Source organism: Taudactylus pleione, unplaced genomic scaffold, assembly GCF_031769625.1.
Source record: "Taudactylus pleione unplaced genomic scaffold, aTauple2 ptg000019l, whole genome shotgun sequence".
Lineage (NCBI taxonomy): Eukaryota > Metazoa > Chordata > Amphibia > Anura > Myobatrachidae > Taudactylus > Taudactylus pleione.
Genome location: NW_028284421.1, coordinates 967767 through 993559, shown reverse-complemented (window position 1 = coordinate 993559; position 25793 = coordinate 967767). Strand labels below are relative to the sequence as shown.

At 41.2% G+C, this 25793-nt stretch overlaps 1 protein-coding gene across 1 annotated transcript in view; it reads right to left on the bottom strand.

Moving 5' to 3' along the window:
* The window catches only part of UNC13C (unc-13 homolog C), a 718105-nt gene that overhangs the window by 605060 nt on the left and 87252 nt on the right, over positions 1 to 25793 (bottom strand). The window contains exons 2-3 of the mRNA XM_088444832.1: positions 11455 to 11477; positions 10842 to 10906 (exon numbers count right to left, since the gene is read on the bottom strand). Of these exons, the coding sequence (XP_088300958.1) occupies positions 10842 to 10906; positions 11455 to 11477 (88 nt within the window). The remainder of the gene's footprint in view (positions 1 to 10841; positions 10907 to 11454; positions 11478 to 25793) is intronic.

The window sequence follows — 25793 nt, the reverse complement described above, 5'->3', positions numbered from 1 at the left end:
GCCTATGAGCACTATCTTATAAGGTGAAACCCCACACCTCAAACAAGTGCAAAATGAAGATAAAAAATACTTTCCAATGGTGCAGCCATAAAAGTCACTCAATTCCCTAGAACAATAATGTGATGTAAAATCTTCCAATTCTTCATGAATTGGGATCAATCCCCTCAGAAGGGAAATTAATGTCTCCTCCTCACACCTGTTGCTCAATGATAAAATTCAGCAACCCAATGACGATGTCTATATAACCAAAATGGAAGAGATAGGAAATATATAGTGTCATACTTTTTATTAAAAAACACATGTACATCAAATCCCATAGGGAAAAAAAAACATAAAATCATGCAATCCTGAATAAGACACTATGGGGGTGATTTAATTGTTGCTCCATTTGGGTGTGCGTGCCCAAAAGCTCAGGATTCAGCAGAGTATAGCTGTTAACCCCGTCTAAAGTCCTGCTTTGGATGTCCAAACAGTCGACTTATCGCACAATTCTGCTCTACACCTTAGGTGGCTGCAAGCAGAAAGGGTGTCTAACCGGGCAATGTGTGCCCGAACGGAGCAACAATTTAATTGCTCTGTCGCAAGTCGACAATTACCGGCTGTCAGAAATAACTGCAAACGGTCAATTCTTTAAACGCAGTTCATAATCACCACCAATGAGGTCCAGGGTCATCTTCTGGACCCGCATCAGATAACAGCCGGACAGTCAGGGGCATATTTATAATGGGTGCAGGGTGTGCGGTGCACATGGTCCCCTAGGTCCTGGGGGGGCCCACACCGCACTATGCATCCATATTTAGTTATACTTACCTTTCTGCAGATTTTGGTGTCCTGCTCAGCAGTGCCAGACCGGTGCTGCAGAGCAGCAAAAAAACATCACAGGGAAAATGATGGTGGACATTTTTCCTGTGACTTGCGCATCCGCAAAAAAAGATGTCCCCGGGAAAAAAGTGTGGGCGCCATTTTTACAGAGACTTGCACATACTGACAGAGAGGAAGGAGCCCCCCTCCTCTCTTAAAACGCCCCTGCGGACAGTCCACAGCCACAGCTCCGTAGGCACCCCACAATATGCGGATATGTTTTATTAGAATTAGCCTGTTATTAGTCATCTGTAATACCTTAAAAAATAACCACCCAAAACTAAATAAAATGAATAATGTAGTTTTGGTGAAGTTTGCAGAGATAAAATAAAATCCACACCACCATTTGCCCGATCTGCCAGGTCACTCATATGTCTAGATAGCATGCAGCACTCCACGTTCCTTCTCCAACTTGTCCTGCATTAAACAAGTTGAGCATGTGATATTGTCTCTCCAGCTTCAATCCTATTAACCTGTGTTGGACATTAAAAGTTCATGAGCACCAATAACCATTCTGTTTGTTTCAGAGCGGAAAGAAAACGATAAGGTATAGCATAGGACCAAGTCACATATCAAGCACAACCCAAAGCAATCTGTTTTTGAGTAGAATTATCCTAAATCCCTTCATGCCCACCAGTATATGTACAGTAGAGTTATTTCTTTAGTGCCATTTAGAGTAATGGCCTGCAAGCACAGATCCCATTGTCAATGAACTTTAGTGTCCTGTGGTGGAACCTGGTACCATATCAATTGGGTATGTCGTGACACTGGTGACATTACCAGCACTTATTCACACAAACTGAGGAAGAATGTACTCAGTGATGACACTCATACCTGATCAGCCCATATTGGGAATCATTCATCCTAGGTCCAATCCCTTATATCATGTCATGTGAAAGTATTGTTACCCACAGGTAAATATCTCATACAGCAATAAAGTATTATATAATGTATAATTAGTGACCACAAATGGCTATAGCACTTTTATAGATTTTGTTATTACGCTGTGCATTATAACTAGGGGTGAGCGGGTTCGGATTTCTGAAATCCGAACCCCCCCCGATCCGAGGCCGATCCGAGTCAGGCTCGACTTTGCCCGCCTGCCGAATCTGAAATCAAGGCAAAACGTAATCATCCCGCCTTCCAGGTCTCGCGGGTTTTGGATTCTATATAAGGTACCCGCGTCGGCGCCATTTTCTCACTCGGCTGTGGACAGTGAAGAGGGAGGGTAGGAGTTAGGGCTGGCTGGGCTGTGTAGTGTAGTGCAGTGTTGTGCTGTTGTTGTCCATAGGGACTGTGTCCACTCCTCCAAAGTCCATAGGGTCTGGTGGCTGTGTTGTGCTGTGCTGCTGTTGTCCATAGGGGCTGTGTCCACTCCTCCAAAGTCCATAGGGGCTGGCTGGGCTGTGTTGTGCAGTCAGTTGTCCATAGGGGCCACTCCACAGTCCTGTGCAGTGTCCCAGTCCTAAAGGGGTGCTGTAGTGTTGTCCAGGGGGTGCTCTGTCCATCAGGGGTGCTCCCCCCAAGTGCAAAAAAAAATTATATATTTTCTGTGTTTGTGAATTGTGTGCGCAGTAGCCGCACGTGCATCAACAAAGTAGCGCCAAGCGTGCGCCTGTGTCAGAAGTAAAGGGCTGGCTGGCTCATCCGTTAAAGGGTGCTGTAACCCCCAAAGTGCACTCCAAATAATATATTTTTTTTTCTGTTTGTGAATTGTGTGCGCAGAAGCTGCATGGTTATCAACAAAGTATTGCCAAGCGTGCGTCTGTGTCATATGTAAAGGGCCGGCTGGCTTGACCGTTACAGGGTGCTGTAACCCCCAAAGTGCACTCCAAACAAAATAAAAAATTATTTTCTGTGTTTGTGAATTGTGTGCACTGTGGCTGCACGTGCATCAACAAAGGAGCAGCGCCAAGCGTGCGCCTGTGTCCCATAAGTCTGTTAAAGGGTGGTGTAACCCCCAAAGTGCACTCCACAAAAAATAAACAATTCTTTTTTTTCTGTGTTTATGTGCGAAATGTATGCGCAGTAGCCGCACGTGCATCAACACAGCAGCAGCGCCAAGTGTGCGCCTGTGTCATAAGTCAAGGGCCGGTTTGGACATCTGGTCCGGACTGAAGGACGTGCCAACAATTTCTGACATGTCTACTGTCACTGCATATGATACTGTCACCACTGACAGAATGGTGGAGGAATTATTTTCTGTGTTTGTGAATTGTGTGCACTGTGGCTGCACGTGCATCAACAAATGAGCAGCGCCAAGCGTGCGCCTGTGTCATAAGTAAAGGGCCAGCTGGCTTGTCCGTTAAAGGGTGCTGTAACCCCCAAAGTGCACTCCAAAAAAAAAATATTTTTTTTTTCTGTCTTTGTGAATTGTGTGGGCTGTAGCCGCACCTGCATCCTCAAAGCAGCAGCTACAAACGTGCGTCTGTCTGTTAAAGGATTACATCGGTGACCGCATCCAAGTAGGCTTGTCAGACAGTCCGTACCTATACTGGCAGGAAAAAGAGGCAATTTGGAGGCCCCTGTACAAACTGGCTCTATTTTACCTGAGTTGCCCCCCCCTCCAGTGTGTACTCTGAAAGAGTGTTTAGTGCAGCCGGGAACCTTGTCAGCGAAAGGCGTAGGAGGTTGCTTCCACAAAATATGGAGAAGATGATGTTCATAAAAATGAATTATCAACTCTTCCAGGGAGACCAGCCTCCAGAACGTACAGAGGGACCTGTGGTGGTGTATTCCAGCGGGGACGAGTTAATAGTCTGTGAGGATGAGGATGTACACAACACTGAAGAGGGTGAGGAATCGGTGGATGAGGACGACATCTTGTCTCCGTAGAGCCAGTTTGTGCAGGGACAGATTAATTGCCAGCTTGTTTTGTGGGGGCCCAAACGAACCAATCATTTCAGCCACAGTCGTGTGTCAGACCCTGGCGCTGAAATGATTGGTTTGTTAAAGTGTGCATGCCATGTTTATACAACATAAGGGTGGGTGGGAGGGCCCAAGGACAATTCCATCTTGCACCTCTTTTTTTTCTTTGCATTATGTACTGTTTGGGGCCTAGTTTTTCAAACTGCCATCCTGTCTGCCACTGCAGTGTCACTCCTAGATGGACCACGTGTTTGTGCCGCCCACTCGTGTCGCTTAGCATAGTCATCCAGCTACCTCGGTGCAACCTTTTGGACATAAAAACAATATTGTGAGGTGTGAGGTCTTCAGAATACACTGGAAATGAGTGGAAATTAAGGTTATTGAGGTTACTAATAGCATAGGAGCAGAAAAACCAACTAATTCTGTGATTTTAGCTTTTTTTAAAAAAAAATACAGATCCAAAACACAAAACCCAGAACCCAAAACACGGAAGGGTGGTTTTGGCAAAACCAATCCAGATCCAAAACACGAAGAAAGATCCAGATCCAAAACACGAAAAGTGGCCAGTGCACACCCCTAATTATAACACACTGCAATACAGAAAGGGAACTGTCATTACATGCCATCCAGATTAGACAGGTGGGCTTTAGAGAAACTTCTGCCAGCCTGCACACTATACTTTTAAAGGTGCTTTCACTTACACAGCATATGGTGCCATAAGGAAAGCACACCTCTAAGTGGATCATGATTTGCAGCACTTATCCTCTGTGTACTGCCAAAACCCTACCTGATGTTCTCCTGTAACACCTGCTGAGGGTGTGGCTTCCCAAATCATGTGATAGAAATGCTCTTGTAAAAACATTTGGGGATCTAAATCATAACTGTTACAGTATGCAATAGAATTCTAATAGATCCATGCAAATTTAATCTGATGGTAACTGCTCTACTAGTTAATAGATCCAGTCTGCATTTGATTTATCAGTGCTGAACATAGGAGAGGACCTACAGATGTGTCCTCATACACCTATAATTTCTGTGTCATATGGCGCAACTTAGACGTTTAGCCATGGGTAGCGAATACCGCGCTTGAGTACTTTTTCACAAATTTTGTATCTTAATTCACTAATAGTGTACTAAGTAGCTAATAGTGTACTAAGAATTAAGGATTGGTATTTTTTGTTACAAAGGAATTGGTATAAAGTAGTAGATTTAGTATAACGATGCATGGCATGAGTAACTTATACAGAACCTTTGTCTTTTGCCTTTTGTGTACTTTTTCCTAAAATTTGCTAATACAGGTTGTCTCCCATATCCAAAATGCTTGGGATCAGAGGTATTTTGGATATCGGAATATTCCGTAGTTTGGAATATATGCATACCATAATGAGATATCTTGGGAATGGGACCCAAATCTAAACACAGAATACATTTATGTTTTATATACACCTTACACGCACAGCCTGCAGGTCATTGTATACAATATTTTTTATAATTTTGTGGCTCAAACAGAGTTTGTGTACATACATGAAATTAACTTAGGTTTCATATACATCTTATACACAAAGCCTGAAGGTAATTGTATAGAATAGTTTAAATAAATTTTGTGCCTTAAACAAAGTGTTTGATTTTTGATGGTTCAATGTACAAAGGTTTCCCTAACTCAGTCATGCTAAAAATATTCCGTAGTTTGGAATATTCGAATATGGGGGACTCAACCTGTAGTGTACTGTGTAGCTAATAGTGTAGTGTACGGTGTAGCTAATAGTGTAGTGTACTGTGTAGCTAATAGTGTAGTGTACTGTGTAGCTAATAGTGTAGTGTACTGTGTAGCTAATAGTGTAGTGTACTGTGTAGCTAATAGTGTAGTGTACTGTGTAGCTAATAGTGTAGTGTACAGTGTAGCTAATAGTGTAGTGTACTGTGTAGCTAATAGTGTAGTGTACGGTGTAGCTAATAGTGTAGTGTACGGTGTAGCTAATAGTATAGTGTACGGTGTAGCTAATAGTGTAGTGTACTGTGTAGCTAATAGTGTAGTGTACTGTGTAGCTAATAGTGTAGTGTACTGTGTAGCTAATAGTGTAGTGTACAGTACTTGTTGAATGAAGAGCACTGCTGTGCTGCCTCCATTCACACTGCAACCAGGTAACTAAGCCGGTGGTCTCTAGGACCTGCAAGAGCCAAGTAGGATGCCTGACCTCTGACATGTGCACCCTTATTGGCACATCTTTCCTCCACGGTGTTCCATGTTAATAGACGTTACTACAGAGCCATACAGAGCCTGCAGAGTACCGTAAGTACCCCGTCATTAACACTACAATAGAGGGGCATAGTACCATTAAACACCATGGTGTTTGTCACTACACCCCCTGGAGCACTATAATGTTCAGCAATACCCTTGCGCTCAAGGCTGCTCTACACGGTTATCATCAGTGTACATTCCAGTGTCTCTATGCAACATGTTGTTTCTACCTGGTTAAATAAACCTAAGATCTGGTAACGATGTACCATGTGCAAACTAACCACCACCAGCACCAACATACTGTGCAACACGCTCAACACTATATATATATATATATATATATATATATATATATATATATATATATTATATATACACATACATACATCCATACATACATACACACACTTTGGCCAAGCACATTGTTTTTCAACTGGGCAAATATAATAACACCCAGTGTGCTGACAGGCTACAGTACAGACGCAATCCAGCAACCACATGTTAATAGGTTGTTGAATGCAGCATCCTACCCCTGAGGCACAATACTCTGATAATAGTACTAAGTACTTAGGATTGATATTTAGAATTTGTATAAATTAGCAGATTATGACGCATATTTTAAGAAAAAGTTGCATGACGCCAAGTCTGTGGCGCTCCAAATGAGGTTATTTGGCAATGTGTGGATAGATGTGTGTATAAACATCTCCACTGGCTCCTCACCTTCTCCTCTGACAATAACAATTAAAAGATGTATATCTATCTCAAATAGTTAGTTGCCCTAATGTATAGTAACTAGAGGATCCCTGTTTTATTTAGCAAATGTTTCTGTAATATCCATAACACTAAAAAATACTGAATTGATGATACATGGTAAAATCTATAATTTATCTGAAAACAAAAATTAAACTTGTATTTGTATGCTACAAATAAATAAAAATTGGAGAAGCCAACAAAGCATAAAACACCAACAAATGGGGGATTTTAATTACACGTGGTAAATTGTTGCGGGATAATTTTAATCCCCGGGGCTATTCAATTAAACCCAAAGCGCGGTTGCTGGGTGCTATTGTCATGGATTATTTTTCGGGACCTCAGCAGGTTCAGAGAAAAAAAATACAATAAATAGCCAGTTTTCGCGATGGCGCCAGTGAAAACACATACAGTAGGTACATGAACTTATCATAGACTATGTGTTTCCTGCGCATCCTGATAATTTTTTGCACACCAAAAATGGGCTCTAATTCAATTGCGTGCCTAAAAAAACTGTTACAAAATAAAAAAAAGAAACAGAAAAACTCCTCTTTTTCACGTGCGAAAAATTATCGGGGCTAATTGAATTCTGCCCTATGGAGTAATATGGAGTGGATTTATGTACTTGAAAGAGGTAGCTCTCTAGTTCCTTCGTACCTCCAAGGATCATAATTAAAAGCATTATCCTTCATCTGTAAAGCTACAGTATCCACACAATTCTGCCCCATCCCACACATGTAACCTCATTTTCATTACACTCTGTCACAGAATCTCTGCTTTGAGGGCTCGTACCCACAAATCAGCTGTTAATGAGTTTGAGTCAGCTGCGAACATATGGAAACCTCATTAGAAATGGCAAACTGTGTCTTACGGGCTCACTGTTGAAGTCTAAATTTCGAAAACTGCATTTCAAGAATGTAGCACAACTTATTTCCAATCTAATACATTTAACAAGAGAAATATGTATTTGTAAAAGCTATTTCAACAACAGCACTTCAATGTATTAAAATACTTCTAATGTGAGTGTTCGTTCCCATGTGTTCATCCATTTTATCAGCGACATGTTTAAACAAGCCCTTAATGCTTTAATAATTTAAATATTCAGGTTTCCAGGTAAATTTTCTGACTCCTCCATCCTCCATTGATATTTTTATTTGGAAACTTTCATCTTAATAGCACTAACTGTGTATTATTTGCACAAATTACAGGATGGTACTGATGAGGAGTAGAAAAATAGGCATACAAATAGGGGGCACACAAAGATGCCTACAGCTCTGCATACTGGCGAATATACCCATTAGTTACGAATATGTACACAATGTGGGGGCATATACACCCAATTTACATACAACTCAGCATGAGGGCCACAGTGTTATCAGCAACACTGATAACCCCACATAGGGTGAGCAGTAAACCATTCTCTCTTATTAAACAGGTGCTGCATTAGGAAGTCTTTTTATTCCAGATTGAAACACATTTTATTTTTGACAGATTTCCTAAAAATGATGTACATTTGGAGCATGAGTATTCTCACAAATGCTGCGTGATTGACATGTTTTCTTCAAGCCTAAAATTACTTTTTGATGCTACATTTGGAGCTACTGTACATTTAAGTTTGAATGTTAATTGGAAAAATTTTGTTTTGCTGTAAGGCCTTTTACCTACTGGCGTCAACGGTGTTTTTTGAACGCCTATTAAAAGCATCTAAGTATGTGAGGAAAGCTAACGCCTTGACCCATATCCACTGGCAAAAGCAATTTGCTATACTGCCCTGTTATTTAAGATGCTGCCTGCTCCATTTAGACCATAGTGAATGCTGTGTGTGGGTTCAATAAAGGACACTCCACTGATCACCGACCACAACTGCAAAAAGTTGTAAACAACTACAGTACATAATATGTAATCACGTTATTACTGCCACCGATTGAAATACAAGTGGGTAAGTGCAGCAACATATTGAAACAAACTAAAAGCCTAAAAGTAGTCTGTGCTGCTTGTCAAGTTTTATTGTGATAAACAAGAAAGAATGAGAACTCTGACCTATATTTTTATTTTTACATGTAGGTGGAACTCGACAGCATAAAAGTAGATAGGTTAGGAACAACTTGCATAAGTAGGTGGAGTTGGGTGGGGAGTGGGTGGTAAGGGGTTAACACCAGATTGAGTGCATGTACCTGTGCGTACAATGATTGTGCTCCGTTTGGCTAATTTGCTTAAAGTTGATTGCATGATGTTACTTGTAGTCACCAAACAATATTGACAAGACAGTATGTTACCGACTGGTTTACAGTAAAAAAAGAAGCAATTTGTGTAAGCAACCAATTACTTATATATGCACATGTAGCATCTAATCATAATATTATCTCCAACTGCTTCTTGAAGTCAAACCATAACTTCACATTTCACCTTCCCATCCTTCTAACATATACTGTAGGAGGTCAATTCAAGGGATGTAGTCTGGAACCCAACGGTCTAAATGCCGACCGCCGGCTTCCAGACTGTTTAATCCCGACTAGGGACAAATGACAGGCATCTAAATGTAGACGCCTGTAATTTGCCCAACATCTGGAGACCGGCGCCCGGCATCCCGATCGAGCGGATGCCGGCCGCCGCAGCGGACAGCAGCAGGGGGGAGGGTTAGGTTTAGGGCTCCCGGGGGGGACTTAGGGTTAGGCACCCTACAGGAGGTTAGTGTTAGGCTAGGGGGAGGGAGGGATAGGGTTAGGCACCTCCCTGGGGGACTTAGGGTTAGGCAGCGGGGAAAGGGGGGTTAGGTTTAGGCACAGGGGGGGGAGGTTAGGGTTAGGCACCCCTAAGTAGGGTTAGGGGGGTTAGGTTAGTTGATACTTACCTTTAGGACGATCGGGATTTCCAGCGCTGTCGGGTAGCCGCTGTCGGGAATTGAACCGCCGGCCATGCGCCCGCCGGTAATACATATCACACCCCAATTCAAAGAGCAAAAGTGACGTGGGTGTGCACGTGTATTGTCATAAATAGTACTCCTGATATGACAGCAACATTGGAGAATTTTGTGTGCACCTCTATGGGAGGAATCTGTGATGTGGAATCACACCTAGCAGCCCCATTAACATTTTTGCAATGTTAAGAGTTAATCAGCTCGTTTTTGTTTTTATTTCAAACCTTTCCCTTCCCTATAATATTAGTTTGTGGGATCTGTCCCCTGGGAGCACCATTATTTCACCATGGACCAGGATCCTCGTACTTGGCCAGTCAGCTGTGGTAATAGGTGTGCAAAGAGGAGAGAGTGATCCTGATCGGATGGGCACATAGTGATTCAGTAAGAAGCCAGCTGTCATTTCAGGCCAGTGCAAATGTGGTTTTGTAATGTCACACATTATTGAAAAAACAATTGCTCGTTTTCTCAAAAACACCTATCTCTAAGCAGACCCGCATAAATAGGCACAGGCTGATTACTACTATTATAGAAATGGGTGTAAAAAATATCTGAGGTTGAGAGCAACTTTAAGTTTTCAAAATGGTCTCCCAAATGTTGTCCAGTTGCCCTTGTACACATACAATACAAACATGTTGACCAGCACACATCAGTTTTTAAATTTCTGAGATATCAATAAACAGTTCAAATAACACTACAAAATATGCTGGTAATCATGGCCCTTCTTCACGGCACAAAGTTTTTACATTGTAGAAATTACAGTATGGTAACTTACCGTCACTGCACTGAAGGTGGGATGTATCAAGTATCGCAAATACTTTGTGATACTCCCTGCCCCCTATATTTTTGCGAATGATACATCCTGCCTTGAGAAGGAAACATTTTGCAACTTTATCTGGCTAAAATGGAAATTATGAAATTGATCATTTTGATTGTATTAAACGTGACTTACAAGCAGTGGCGGCTCCGGAGGTGGGGCTGCAGCACGGTCCAAAATTCAAATAGGGGATCCACACCAACTGCCAGCGAGTCCTGGCCAGTGATTATAGGCAGCAGTTGGAATGACAGTTGGTGTGGATCCCCTATTTGAATTTTAGACCGTGCTGCAGCCCCACCCCTGGAGCCGCCACTGCTTACATGGCAAATAACCATTTTAAATAACAGTATACAGTAAAAACGTAGTTTAAGAGTAATAGGCTATTTACTCACCCTGCCAATGTTTGTATTGCGTAAAGCTTTGATGCATCCAAAGAACTGCCACCAACTATACGTGCCTTTTGTAGAGAAAAAAAAAGAATAAAAATAATAATATTCTCTTATGAATAAAGGATTGTTTTATTTATTTAAAGCTCACCATACACAGAACACCTAACATGACAATATGTTAAGCAGGGTTAGCTCCAGGCCATAATATGTACTATTTATTAAAAATCTAAATGGTCTTGATTAAGCAATGCACTTTCAGTGATGTATGTTGCTATAACCAAAAGGGACATACAGTAGACAGCACAAACATAGGACACAGCAACAAAATAGGTATCGCAGGTCTGAATCCATTATCTTCCAAGCAATTTAATATGGATATAATCATGGGTACAAAAGGTGACTTACTCAGCAACAGACTTTTATGCTATTGTGTGTGATAAGCGTCAGGAGTATCCTGTTTAACAATGCAACACATTTGGTGTTCTTATAAGGCAACAAAAGAATGGGGAATCAGAAGGAGCACATGCAGTATTCCACAAGTAAAATGAAGAACCAAACAGGTCAAGTCACAAACAACAACAAGACATGATCCCTTAGGAAAGATGTGATTTAAAACCTTTTCATCCATAGCTTTGCTATCTGAAAGAGAACCAGGAAGAAGGGGGATAGATGTTAGATACAAGATTGTCCAAGCGATCATGTGAACAACTCACTAGAAGATCGATACATTGACAGGAAATAATGTTATATATAAATATACCTAATTTACATCAATTTAAAGAATGTTACAAACTAAACAGAATAAAATCCAGAGCTACGCAGGGTTGTGGAAATATTGCAAGGGAAAGTTGTGAACGCTGGAAATTAAAGAGTTAAATGCAGAATAGAGAAACAGAGCTTTATTGAAAAATAATGGATAGAAAGGTCCCTAGAACTACAATTATACTGCAACAAACCAAGCTAGTGTAGCTAAACTGTGGGTGTCCTGAATCTACCAGGGGTGGGCAATAAGCGACCCTACAGCTGTTGTTGAACTTCAAATCCCAGCATGCCTTGCAACAGCTTTAGCATGGCCAAATAGCAAAACGGTTGCAGGGCATGCTGGGATGTGTAGTTCTACACAGCTGGGGGACTGCTTATTGCCCACCACATTCTACACCATTAATGAGATATGTACCTCCCAGTACCTGATCAACAGCCAGTTTTACTTCCAGCAGGATGTGTCTAAAGTTCTGATTGGCGGACTGTCCCACAATCCAGTGCGCTTACACAATGACATGTCAGAGCACTTGGTTGTACATCCTCTCCTCTGAATGGAGATGTAACCAGTGATCAGGCACTTGGGGGGAGCATCTTTTAAAAGTCATAGCTGAAGGACAGTGGCAGTTCTACTACTTGAGGCATTGGGTGTCACAGTGTCATTTTAGTTCTGGGTGGAGTTCCAGGGTGGCCACAGATTCATATAAAGAAAACTAGAACTCTATGTACAGTTGCATGTGTATCAAAGAGCACTAAGAGTTGATATTGTTATGTTATTATTGCAGCAAGCAAATAAGTATTGTTTTGAAAGATCATTTGTAATACACATATAAAAGTTTGTTGAAAGCATAGGCCATAGCAATTTCACAAATGCCACCTTGACAGAGTTTAAAAATGCATTAGTGAGCTGGGCATGCATTTCTATTCACACAATGCTCACAGCTAGTTGTTCCTGCAAGATGCATTTAAAAAATGATCAGCATTATGCACTTGGCAAATATATGTGTACACTAGGGGAAGGGTGGGGGATTACTAAATGTATTTAAGCAATATAGCACATATAAGCCCAAAGTCAAAGGTCTGTGAGCTACTAAAACGCAGACAACCATCGCAGAGGCGATCTCTTATGGAGTCTCAGTTGCAAGAACCACTTGCCGTTCACGGTTTAAAGACACCCTTTTAAAATATTTCACATCTGCTGCTCACGCACAAAACCGGAAACATCGAACGCAGATCATGTGGCCATCAGCCTTCTTAGCTATCACAGACATAGATGGTCTCCAGTCTCAGAGAGGGCTCTGCTGCTGTGAGTAAGAACACAGTGGCTATTTATGGATGCACAGAAAACAGTGTTTCCCATACTTTCTTGAATCATGGTACAATAGAGTATAAGCATTTTTTTTTACAGCACACCTAGGCCAAAAGTCTCTTATTGAACAATTACGTAATTTTTTTAAAAGTACATTGTGCTTATATGTCATTCTTAGGTTCTGCTATGTAGTGGTGGAGAAGGTTGCACTTTTGTTTGTCCACATAATTTATGATTGGCAGCCACCAGCATTGGTTTTGCCCATCACCTTATTAATTTGATTTAGTTCTGGACCACCAACCTACTCACTTTGGGAACAACTGGTTTAAATGGTCAGACATGCCTGTGTTTCTGAAGCCACCCAGATACCTCCCCCAAACGCTGACTACTTGAATTGCGATTATGGTCCTCGCGCACGTGCAGAGCAATGTACACGCATGCGCAATGACGGACAGTGGCTCAAACTGCATAAATATCGGCACAATATCGTCCACATCTGAATCAGGCCCTTTTTGCATTATGTAGTCATTATATTGTCACTCAGAAAGTTGACATGGTCTGAATTTGACATTCATGATGACCATGTCAACATTATGAATGTTGATATGACACAAGTAAACATAAACTCCATGTCGACAATCAGACCATGTTGACTTTCTGATGTCGACATTTTGTACCACATCCCTTTTTGCTTCGGTGTAGCCAATGCGGCTGCATCATTTACTAACAGAGCATTGGTCCTACACAGCTCCTGTAGACAACAGGAGTCCAGGCAGTATTTGATGAGGTGCCTATGCAGCCGCTTCATTCACTGTCACAGCACTGGTCCTTTATAAGAATGGCCATCGACTGGTAATGGCTAACAACTATTAATGGTTTGCCACTGCTCATTGGTTCACCATCGATGGTTAACCCACCTATGGCCATCACTAGTTCTATAGGGCTCATGTAGCCTATAGAGGTCCTTTAGGACCATGATTTTTTTTATTGTGGTGGCTTCTACTACTAGACCAGAAAGAGAAAAAGACAGAAAATAAGAGAAAAACTGGCAAATAAAAGATAGAAATGACATTTACTTTTATAAAGAAGTAGGCATCTTCTTTGTTTTAATAACATAAAAATTAGCATTCAACTGCAGAATATTTAATCAAAAAAGGGCCATATTCAATTTGAAGCGAAAAGTCAGTTGCCGGACTTTTCGTCATCATCTGAGTTTTTCAGGTTGAAAACTTATCGCGCTCGTCCCCGCGATTCCCCGTATTCAATATCAAATCGGCAAAAACGGGACCCGGTGAAAAGTAATTCTGGAAAAAGTCCTGTCATTTTTGGGAAAATCTGCCTGACACCAACCAAAAGATGCTCTGACATGGGGGTTCACTATGGGTACCCCCGATTAGCCCTGCTAAAGGTGTTTCGGGTCTTTAAATGGTCTCAATAGGATTTATTTAGCGTATTTGGGAGAGTGGTGAAGAATAGCATTTAGCAACTTTTTTTGCCCAAAATAAATAGTCCCATCAAATTTGGGGTACATGAAAATGGGTGCAAGCATATTTAAAAATCGGTAAAGTCAAGCATTAAAAAGTGCCAAAAACACACCTTCAGCAAGGACCTGCAATCAAAAAAACCACCTCCCCCATACTTGCAGACCCCCTCAAAGGCTATTTCGCTAATTTTTGAATTTGAACCCCCACTTTGACTTTTTTTCGCCAACATTTTCAAAGTGCTTTTTTGGGGTATCTTTTTTTTAAGCATTTTTTTTTACACATTTTGCGTCAAGGGGGGGGGGGGGGGGGAAAGGGTACTGTGTGGTTTCCACACCTCTGCACCCCAAAACCGCAATTCTGCACTTTTGTCCACCTGGTATTCATAGGCAAAACTTTTTCGCCTATTACATTGCATTGCGTCTTCGCACCGGCGAAAAGACACTAAAAGTGAATATGGGGATAAGTGAAATCGCTGAAAATGATGTCATCGGCGAAAAAGTTTCGCCGAGAACGGCTTTTTGCTCCAAATTGAATATGGCCCAGAGAGGGAGTACTGATTTGGACCCACAGCATCTGAAACGCATTAGAAATGTATTGGTTGTTCCTGGGCAGTGAGAGGGTCAAGGCTAATCAGACCAATGGAGATACTGCTTCTTCTGTCGCGACTATGCTAAAAATATGCAAAAGCCGCAGGAGGCATAAAAGACACCGACTGCAGACTTCTGTGATCCGCTGGCGTGTTCAAGGGCGCAGCAGTGGATCAACTGCGTAACACTTACTCGGGATGTCTGGTTAAATCACGCAACCGGGGCCAGTGAAGCTGCAACTAAGGAAGCAGCCACTGGCTTTGGCATGCCCAGAAAATGTGGCTAACGCGCCCCTGTTTTCTGTAATGCTTCCTGTTGCCGCCCCCAAACGCCAGCAGCATGTCAATCATTCTGCAGCATTTGAGGCACTGCGAGCGACAATGCAGCCCCAGATCAGAACACACTGGCTCAGTGCGGCTTCTGTGAAAGCGCAGATCTTAAAACAATGGAGATGTACATAAACCTGATATTTACGCACTTCTCTGAATTAGGCCCATAGAAGTTTCATTGTGCACATTGGAGACCATACTCAGACGGAGGATCTGCACCTGGCATAGGGCTGGTGCACGTTTTGATGTTGTGACTGATGGTGGCATATAAAGATGCGGCAAGTGGTATTTGAGAGTCTAAAGATGCTCAAAGTGGGCGTCTCACCCCTTGCACATTGGGACGCACAGCTGTACAAGGAAGCAGCCAAGTACACAGACAATGACGTGACTGTGTCTCACTCAGAAGTCTGTGATAAGAATGAGAGAAACATAGGGAGCTATAAGAGACAGAAGGTATGTAAGAGATAGGCATATATTATCTCAGGTAAAGAGAGAGGCACAACCATACTTGCCTACTCTCCCGGGAAAGTCCCGATTTATTGGGTAACCCCCTGTACCCCCGTAAAAGTAGGCAGATCTCCCGTATCCCGCCACTTCCTAGTGAAGGAGGGCAGGATGGGGAGATTTTCTGAGAAATTTGCGGGTCCGTATGGAGGGGGCGGAGCTAAATCATTCGAAATCGTGAGGCTTAATGACGGCTATAGTCTGGCCCCGCCCCCCAAAGCGGAGAGCAACAGCTCCTCTCCGGCTGATCCCTAAAAGAATTCCAGAGAAGTCGGTAAGTATGGGCACAACTGTATGCTAATAACAAGATTTACAGTACAGTATTTTCATTTATGTAACAGATACAACTGTTATGTGTAGCACAAATTGTGTGATCCCGAAACCAATAGAACAGTGGCCTAAGCTTGTGAAGATGTATTGTTTCCCTTTCCTGCCATCCTGGAAAATAAGTTACTAGAACAGTTTTATTTTTGGGTTTGCACACATCATGTTATAACCAAGGACAAACGTGAAATTGAGCAATGCGACAAATCTCTCACGTAAAGAAAACAATGTTTTTGTTATATAGCGCAGCTCTTTTGGCCTTTACTAACCTAAGGGGAATTATATAACCTAAAGTCACACAACTGAAAAGAAATTGTAATATAGTTATGACACTGTGCACTGAACCTGATCCGTGCCAAGAACTGAAAACCAAGTCACTCTCTAAGCAAAAATGATGGCAAAGAATGGACCCCTACAAACAGTTGCTTTATAAGACATTTCTTCTAACAACAAGTTAATTTGCCTTTTATGCTTTAATTTGAATACCACATATAGAAGCTAATTATTGAGGTTCCATAAGAGCCTCATACAATGTGTTTCCATGGTAATAATCATCGCTCATTTTTGCTCGCCATCTTTTATGTGCCGTAATAGCCATTTTTCAGTACAGAAACAAGTCACTTACTTCTACTGCAGGACCTTGCGGTTAATTCAATTTTGAATGACACAAATTCCAAAATAGACAGCCCACCTATGTGGCATTCGTACAAATCAAACTCTGCTCACAAAGGGGCTATAATCACATCTAAAAGCACCTAGGAAACAAAGAAGCAACAGAAAGTGCTGACTGCATCATTTATAAATGACCTCTTGTTAAAACCACATGTTGGGAACACATCTACATAATGCCTCAACAGATGGTAATTAACCAAAGGTTTCAGGCCTGAGAAAAATGTTAGGAGCCAGCAATTTTGCATTAACTAATAACCGAGCCATGCATAAAAAAAAGTCATACACATTCCCAGGATATGATGTGAGCTCATACTGCATTCTGGGACACCCTCATCAGATAGGTACGTCATGCTGCTGCCAGGTTTTCTGGCCACTAGCAATAAACATTGTGATGTGGCTCTGGGGGTTCCATCCCCTTAAGGTATGATCAATATAATTCGCTATATGCATATTCCCACACTTAAATAAATAATGATGCGGCTAGAGTTTATCCAATTCACTTCCCAATGACGCCATTTGAATTTTAGCAACTAAGTTTTCGACCAGTTACATCCATCAACATAAGGTGCAAACCCCTGTCTCCCTCACACATAGCAGCAGCATATGCCTCCTTCATATGTAATGCCAGTCGTGTCCCCCTACACACATATTATACCTACCAGGGGCCTTCATGTCATATGCCACCCTCAGGTCCTGATTCTAAGTTGGATGTGTCTGCGTCTTATGCTAATGCCATGGCTGATTTATGGCAACGTCTTGAGACTGTTTTTCTGTCTCGGAGTGTCTTTAGAACCACCATCGGTCGCACCATGTGGCTGGTTCAGTTTCTCTATGTGAGTATGCTGTATGAGTATGACTCTGCATTCATTTCTGTACTGAGTCTATGAGCGGTAACAATCGGGACGCATGCACTGTGCGATTCAAGACGCATGCACAGACTTACAGCATCGGCCAACTGTCTGCGGAACGGACATTGCGTCCACAATCTGACACAGGCCCTTAGTCTTTATTGTAAAAGTTGGGTTCCATCAGATCTGGTATCAGGCATGATGACACAGTTTTGTGCTAATACTTGAGCATACGCCACACAGGAACCCCAATTATATGACAAACACACTGGATAAATAATCATAATAGACATGTGACAAATGTACAACACATCAAACATCTGATGAATTATAGAATTCCTATGCAGACAACCATTTCTACTCTTACAAAGCAACACATATATTTAACCCCAAGAGAAATGTAACCATAACCTGTAGACAAATTAATTATGTACCTTACCAGGTTTAGTTTAATAAACTACGATTTTGTGAAACAATATATTCTTATTGATGAATGCTAGTGTTTAGAACCCTGGCAATATTCTGACAGGTGATATAAATGAATTCCAGTGAATGTCACCATTATAAGTGGACAACACTAAGTCCCTGACTCTTGATAAATGGCCATAGCAGAGAAATAATGAATATATATTGCAATATATGGAGTAGCAGGAGTTGCTAAATGGCAACAGCTATGAAAAGGGAGTGAATTAATGCTTTTCTCCCCAAGCATGACCTCTTTATCTTCATGCAGGAGAGTAGCACAAATAAATTACATAATTTGCTGAAAAATGGGCCTGTAAAAAAAAAGTCTAAGTACTCTAGCACTGTACTGTAATATTAAAGTTTCAACAATGTATAAATCAGGTTGAATTTTAATTTACCCCATAATACATTTGTTTCTTGTTTTTATAAACGTTAGAATATTTTATAGCTGCAACTTCTTCTTTGCCAACTCAAACATATCATTAATAAAATACTATGTTTACAAATAGAACAAAGTCATTACAAGATGACATTTGACTGTCATCTGTTATATTTGGGATATTTCATCAATGAGGCATTGTTCCATCTGACTATATTTATGATTCCAAGCAGAGCTGTACTAGAAAATCCCACAGTAATGCCCCTAAAATGAAAAGTTGTTTTTTTTATATATATTGATGTTCTCATACACAAATAAATATATTTTATTTCTGCATTGCATGCGTCATCTCAAACATATACAAATCTCGCAAAATAAACTCCTTTTTTTTAGCATACTGTAAATACAAACTACAGATGCTCTCTTCATCTTGCCAGACCTCCTACAAAATGAATTCAAGAGTATTTGGCTTTAAAACCAAATTAATTTTTTTTCTTTTCTATTTTGAGGTTTTCACAAAGAGCTAAATATTCTCCTGGTGTCATTTAAATGTATTAATGTTTTTTTATTTATATTTTTTAATACAATGTTTTTCTAAAAAGTAAAAAACAAACAAACAAGGAAATGAAAAGTTATATTCATTAAATGTGAACCCAAGAAATACAAAGTTGCTGCATTCTGCTATTAGCCATGTTACACTTACTGTAAAAGTTCAATCCACCATGTTAAAACTACACCATTCCTTTACTGCAGAGGTTCCCAAATGCGGTCCTCAAGGCTCCCCAACAGTTCAGGCTTTAGAGATATCCATGGTTGAGCACAGGTGGTTAAATCAAATTGACTGAGGTACTAATTACATCACCTGCGCTCAACCATGGTTATCTCTAAAACTGAACTGTTGGGGAGCCTTGAGGACAGTGATTGGGAACCTCTGCTTTACTGTTTGATCTGTTTCTCTCAACACTAGTCCACAAGGAACACTAACAGTTAGAGATGTGCTGTTTTTGATTTGGATTAACTTTGTGCTTTGGTTTTGGTTCTGGTTTTGCAAAACCACCCTCATGTTTTGGGTTTGGATCTGTAATCTTTCTTTTTTAACATGATAAAAACAGCTAAAATCACATAATTTGGGCCTGTGTTTGTTCCTACATTATTATTAACCTTAATAACACAGACCCTCCAACATGTCCCCTTCCATCAGGTACAAAATGCTCTGCTCCTGGACTTCCCTCCTAATTTATGATTGCAGTCACCTGTGTTGAAACACCTGTCTCGTCAATTATCTAGTTCAACACAGGTGGCTGCAATCATACATTAGGAGGGAAGTCCAGGAGTAGAGCATTGTGTACCTGATGGAAGGGGTCAAGTTGGAGGGTATGATAACAATCATTTTCAGGCATTTCCATTTACCACCTCACAGTATTGATTTCACTATTTTTCACCAATATAGGCCAAAGGCTACAGCAAGCTGGCTGGCTAAAGTAAGCAACAGAGCAGTGGCACAAACGCACGGCAGTTTAAAAATATATACAGTGGGACATCTATGAAACATTGCCACACAGCAGTGGCAGACAGGATGGTAGTTTAATAAACTATAATAATGTCAATCAGCGTATCCCCAAATAGTGCAAAATGTAAAGGAAAGAGGTGCAAGATGAAAATGTCATAGGCCCCTCCCACCCACTCTTATGTTATATAATAAAAAGGACATGCACAGTTTAACAAACCAAGACCTTCAGCGACAAGGACTGACACTTTTGTGGCTGAACTCCTTGGTTCTTTTGGGCCCCCACAAAATAATGTTTTGGAAGTACTACTTCCAATCATTGAGGAGGTTGATGATGAGGGTGTTGGCGGTGGAGATTGCATGTGCTGGTCCAAACTGCTGGTAGCAGATACTGAACTACTTGTTGTTAATTTACAAATTATTATAATTTTGTTAAATAAATGTAATTAACTCACTGTAAATGACGTAACAGGGAGGAGGTGCCTAGATAGTTAATGTCCCTTCCTCTGCTAACTTTGACTTCACAAATATGGTACACATGCCTTCACAACTGTTGTCAGGATTTGGGTTAAAATAATTCCACACCCAAGAGGCAGCTTTTCTGGTCTTATCCCCAGGCATGACAATGGCTTTCTTTTGATCACGAGCAAGAACTGCTGCCACTGGTGGCTGATTTACACAAACAACATCCTCATCATCAACATCCTCATTAGCGTCAGATAGGACAAAAATATCCCCGTCATCCTTATTTTGCACTTCCTCCACACTATCATCCTCAATTTCTATTATTTCACCATCTAATACTAGCAGAAGCTTCATGGCGTCAGTGATCCGCTGTGCAACTAGGTGACAGCTGTGATACTTGCTTCCTCTATCAAAGGATTGTTTAACAGTCAATTGTTTTTTTAAACTACTACTAGTAGTAGTCTTCTTGGTCCCTTTTCTGGGATGAAGACCAACCCCCAACAGCAGGCCTAGCACTCAAGGATTCTTCTGAGGAATCCTGGATAGGGGAGGAGTCAATTAGCCTTTACCTGAATGCAGAACTATCACCGATCATTGGTAAAGATATTGATGATGAAGATATTGGCGGTGGAGATTGCAGGTGCTGGGATCTAGCTGAGGGAAGGGAGCCAACTGAAACTTTCCATGAATTTGCTGCACTTGACATAACAGGGAGGAGGTTCCTAGATGATTTAGGTCCCAACCTCTACTTACTGAAGCTTTTCAAATGCTACAGATGGCTTGACAATTATTGTCAGGATTTGAGTAAAAACAATTCCACACATAAGAGGTGGATTTTTTCTATCTTATACCTGGGCATGACAATGGTTTTTTCTTATCACAGATAAGAACTGCTTCCACTGGTGCCTGACTTACACACATAACATCATCATCATCAATATCCTCATTAGCGCTGGCTACACAAATATCTCCCTTATCCTGTTGAACTTCCACAGTAGCATGCTATTTTTATGTCAGGCTTGTCAGCATGCTGACTTATGCTGCTTATATCTACATTTGCAGAGGGTGCAGAAATGGTGGAAGGAGTCTCCTCTTCAAGTGCAGTGTTGGAAAGGTCAAGCTCACACATTGCACTTGCGGACACACTTAGACTCTTCTTAGGGATTTGTGACAGTTCTGAATCTGAATGCACAGTTGTTTACTCTGCCTTAGTGGTATTCATTTTTTTCACACCTCTTCTAGACTCTAAGTGAGAAGGCCATACATCATCATGAGAAGCAGAAGATACCTCACTGACCGTTGCAAAACCACCACTCATAAATAAAAGCCAAAGCCTTAGCATTTCCTTGCCACTTTGTATGGTGAATGGCATGTTGCCCATGTTCTGTTTTTCTGCAGCAAACTTTCCCTTCATTAGATGTGTTTTTTCTTTACCACTGTAAAATATTGGTTCTTTGATTTTAGATGCCCTGACTTAACCCTTCTATGCCCTTGGGCATTGAAGGACTAGTATCGTCATGGGGGTGCAACAGATAACACCTTTGCACTGCACAAATATTATGGCAACGGTCCTTGACTGGACTCACTGACCATTAGACAAGGTAGCACAGCCTTCCTGCATTGGCTAAATGCACACATACACAGTTCTTTCTAATACAAAAATATATTTTTTTTGGGGGGTGCAACAGACAGACTGTTGCACTGCACAAATATTATGGCAGTGGCCATTGACTGGCCCCACTGACTGCTAGACAAGGTAGCATAGCCTTCCTGTTTGGCTGAATGCACACAAGTTGGAAAAAAAAGGTGTTTTTTTTACTTAGTGTCAGTGATAGTGACACTGACTAGTAGTGACAACCACAATGGTATAAGCATGTAATTTTTACAGACAGTGTGGCAAATGCCCTGAACACACCAGGCTCACTTACTCCACTCCACAGACAGTGCCCCTGCCTGCCCTATACAGACTTGAAGGGACTTGTGACTATGCACTGCTGTATTCACAATGTCACACACACAATGAAATGCTCCCTCCTACACATAGACAGTGCCCCTGCCTATACAGACTTGAAGGGACACTGACTGTGCACTACAAAAGCTGCTTGCTAGCTAACTTTCACTTAGCGCCCTGCATATACTGCCCTACTCCAGCGGATCTCACTCATGAAATGGCGCCTGAATGCGGGAATAGACTTCTATATGCAAGCCAAAACATGCGAGATCCAACAACGTAAAGATGCCGTTTCACTTCGTTTTGGGATCAGAGTCAGGCGGGAAAACCTGTGCTGGACTCGGATCAGCGTCAGATCCTTTAGGTTCGGATGGGTCCGGTTCTCAGAGAACTGGACCCGCTCATCTCTATTAACCACTTAACTGACTATTTTTCCACCAAAACCGGTCAATAATTGTCAGGTCTGCAGGAGAGTCCGGGGAGTCAGAAGAGATCCGTTCTGCAAATTTCCTCTTCAAAAACACAGCAGGACAGTGCGGTTGCACCTTGTCAGCTGAAGCATAGCTGGCTGCGTTCGCATCCCCAGTTTACTGACTTTAAGCCTATTGTATCAAATGATTTTTTTGTTAACATGCAGAATCAGCATTTTCTGCTTTCTTTTCACACTTTCTGTATATCGTCAAATGTATTAAAGGATTTACGCAGGAGATATTGCAAATATCTCCTGCATAGATAGAAAAATGCACATTTCTCGCGCAACATCACCAGAACCACAGAAGCCTAAGGTAACTGCGATATTACTGAAATGTATTAAGCACAAAATGTTTTTTTTTTAAATTTTCAAAAACTTCCAGATGGTGTACAGGACACAAGTTTTGCTATATAAGGTTACAGAGGTCTAAAAGGAAAAGGGTATTTTTTTGTGCTGATGGAGCTGGTATAGTAATAATAATATGCTGTAATACTGAACTAGAAATAAATATAACGTACCAGAAGAAATTACTTAATAGAAGAGGTAAGCGGAGTAGGGAGCTTTATAGACAACGTTTAGCACAATGTGATAAGCATTACTTTACTACCTTGCTCTGTTATGGATGGTCTGCACAGAAGGATCACATGCAGAGAATGCACATGGACAAATTTTCGATAAGTGCATGCGCAAACAACAATAACAGGAATTTCACAAAGAAAAAAATATTGCAAATATGATAACAAACAGAAGTCAAGAGGCGTTATTGCAGTGACATGCCGTTTTCATATGTGTGGTCACTGCAACTATGGGGGGTATTCAATATTGGAGCGAAAAGTCCGTCCTGGACTCCACATCGGAGGCTTTACGGGGATAAAGTATCGGGCGCGCGCCCGCTTTATCCCCGAATTCAATTTGAAAGCTGTGAAACCGGGACACGTCGGAAAGGTAAGCATCGGCAAAAATTTGGGAATTTTCGGGAAAGCATCCAGGGACCCCCCCTAATGATGTCCTGACATGGGGGATCATTATGGGTACCCCCGTTTTGGCCTGCGGAAGATAGGTATGTTTTTTAAACAGCCGCGGCAGATGCATCAAATTTGGGGTACATGAAAATGGGTGCAAGCATATTTTTAAGTCCCTAAGGTGCATTTTTTAAAATTCTTTAAAATGCACTTGCTGCTACCACCCGCATTCTTTAAAACACCCGCCGCATACTTGGGAACCCCTCCAGAATTTATTTCGTTAGTTTTAAACTTGTTCCCCATATTTTTTTTTTTTACCCCAAAATGAAACAAATTTTTTTGGGGTGTGCTGATTTTTTTTTTTATTACACAGATCATTTTTAGGGGCCATTCCCAGGGATGCAGGCTTTTTTTTAAGCCTGCACCCCTAAACACCAATTCTGCACTTTTTTCACCTGCTAAAGGCTGGCAAAAATTATTCCTGTGTTATGACATTGACTTTTCGCAGCAGCGAAAAGTCAATGTAATCGAATACGGGGACAATGATAATAGGTGAAAATGACGCCATCGGCGATAATTTATCGCCGATAATGGTTTTTCGCTTCAAATTGAATATGGCCCTATATTTTAATACAATCAGCTAAATATATAAAAATTCACCTAGCGATTTGTTGCAATATTAAATGAAAAGTTTAAAGCTAAAAATGTCATTCATTTATACATTGGCCACAGTATAACAAACAACAAATAATTATTACCAGCTGTAATATGTGGTTGTCTTGAAATGTGCCAATCAGTAATGAATAAATAGAGCACAGAAAACATGCAGTGTTATGGATCCCTGCAGACAGGAGTTGGGAAAACACTGTGCTAGTTCTGCACCTTGCAACAATCAGTATAATTATTAACTGTTTAGCTGGAGCAAATTTGCCCCACATTCCAAAGATGTTTGACATAGTGACATTGAAGACATGCCTATTTCCAAGATAGCCAATACCCTGCTGCAATTAGAAGAATCACATGCCTATAGTTTTAGAAAAACTATATAAAAGCTCTGTATTGTTTGTATACAAATTAATTTGTATGTGTATTAGTGATAGGGGTCTATTCATCATCACTTTTGTATAAATAAAGTGTCAGAGCCATTCATTATAACTGTAACGCAGGAGATATCATGGATATCTCCTGTTTAACTTTCCCTCCCGATCTGGCCCACTGTCCCCATACACTAGTATGGGGACCTAAATTCATCAAGCTTCGAAAAAACCCACACCCCACTGCTCCAGTATAGGAGAGAGTCCTTGTTGTGATGAGGGATCCATTCTGATTCCTCAGTCACTGCTCGACTCCCTCCGACAGAAGTCACACATGTGCAGACTCTGCAGTGCTTGTTTCACCGGCATGGGTGGTGGCCGGCATTCCGGACTCCGGTAACATAACTACATCCCGTTTCACCACTACTAAAGTAGCAGTGAAAAGATTTGTGGGGACAGCTGATCTTCGGATCAACTGTCTCGGCGCCAATGCAATGTTGAATTGCTGCAGCGTTTGTGGAGAGTTAGAATGTTAATCATTGGCTTGAAAGATATTAGTTGAGTAAAGAAAAAAACAAATCCTTGACTTTTTGGATATTGCTTCATGATTGGAAAAAGTTATATATATATATATATATATATATATATATATATATACACACATGCTTACATATACATTTTATATATATATAGGCAATGTCAAGCTAGGTGGCAATAGTGAGCCATGGATTCTGTGTGGGGCTGGAAGGATACGCCCACACATGCATGGAACAAACAGGAGGTTTGACCACACCTAAGGACTGCCTTGTGTAAAGAGTTCAGGTGATGCTAATGAGGCAGACCAATCAGGCTGCATGTGGAGTCAGTCTAAGGAGGACTGAGGCTAGTGTGCCAAGCTAGGAGG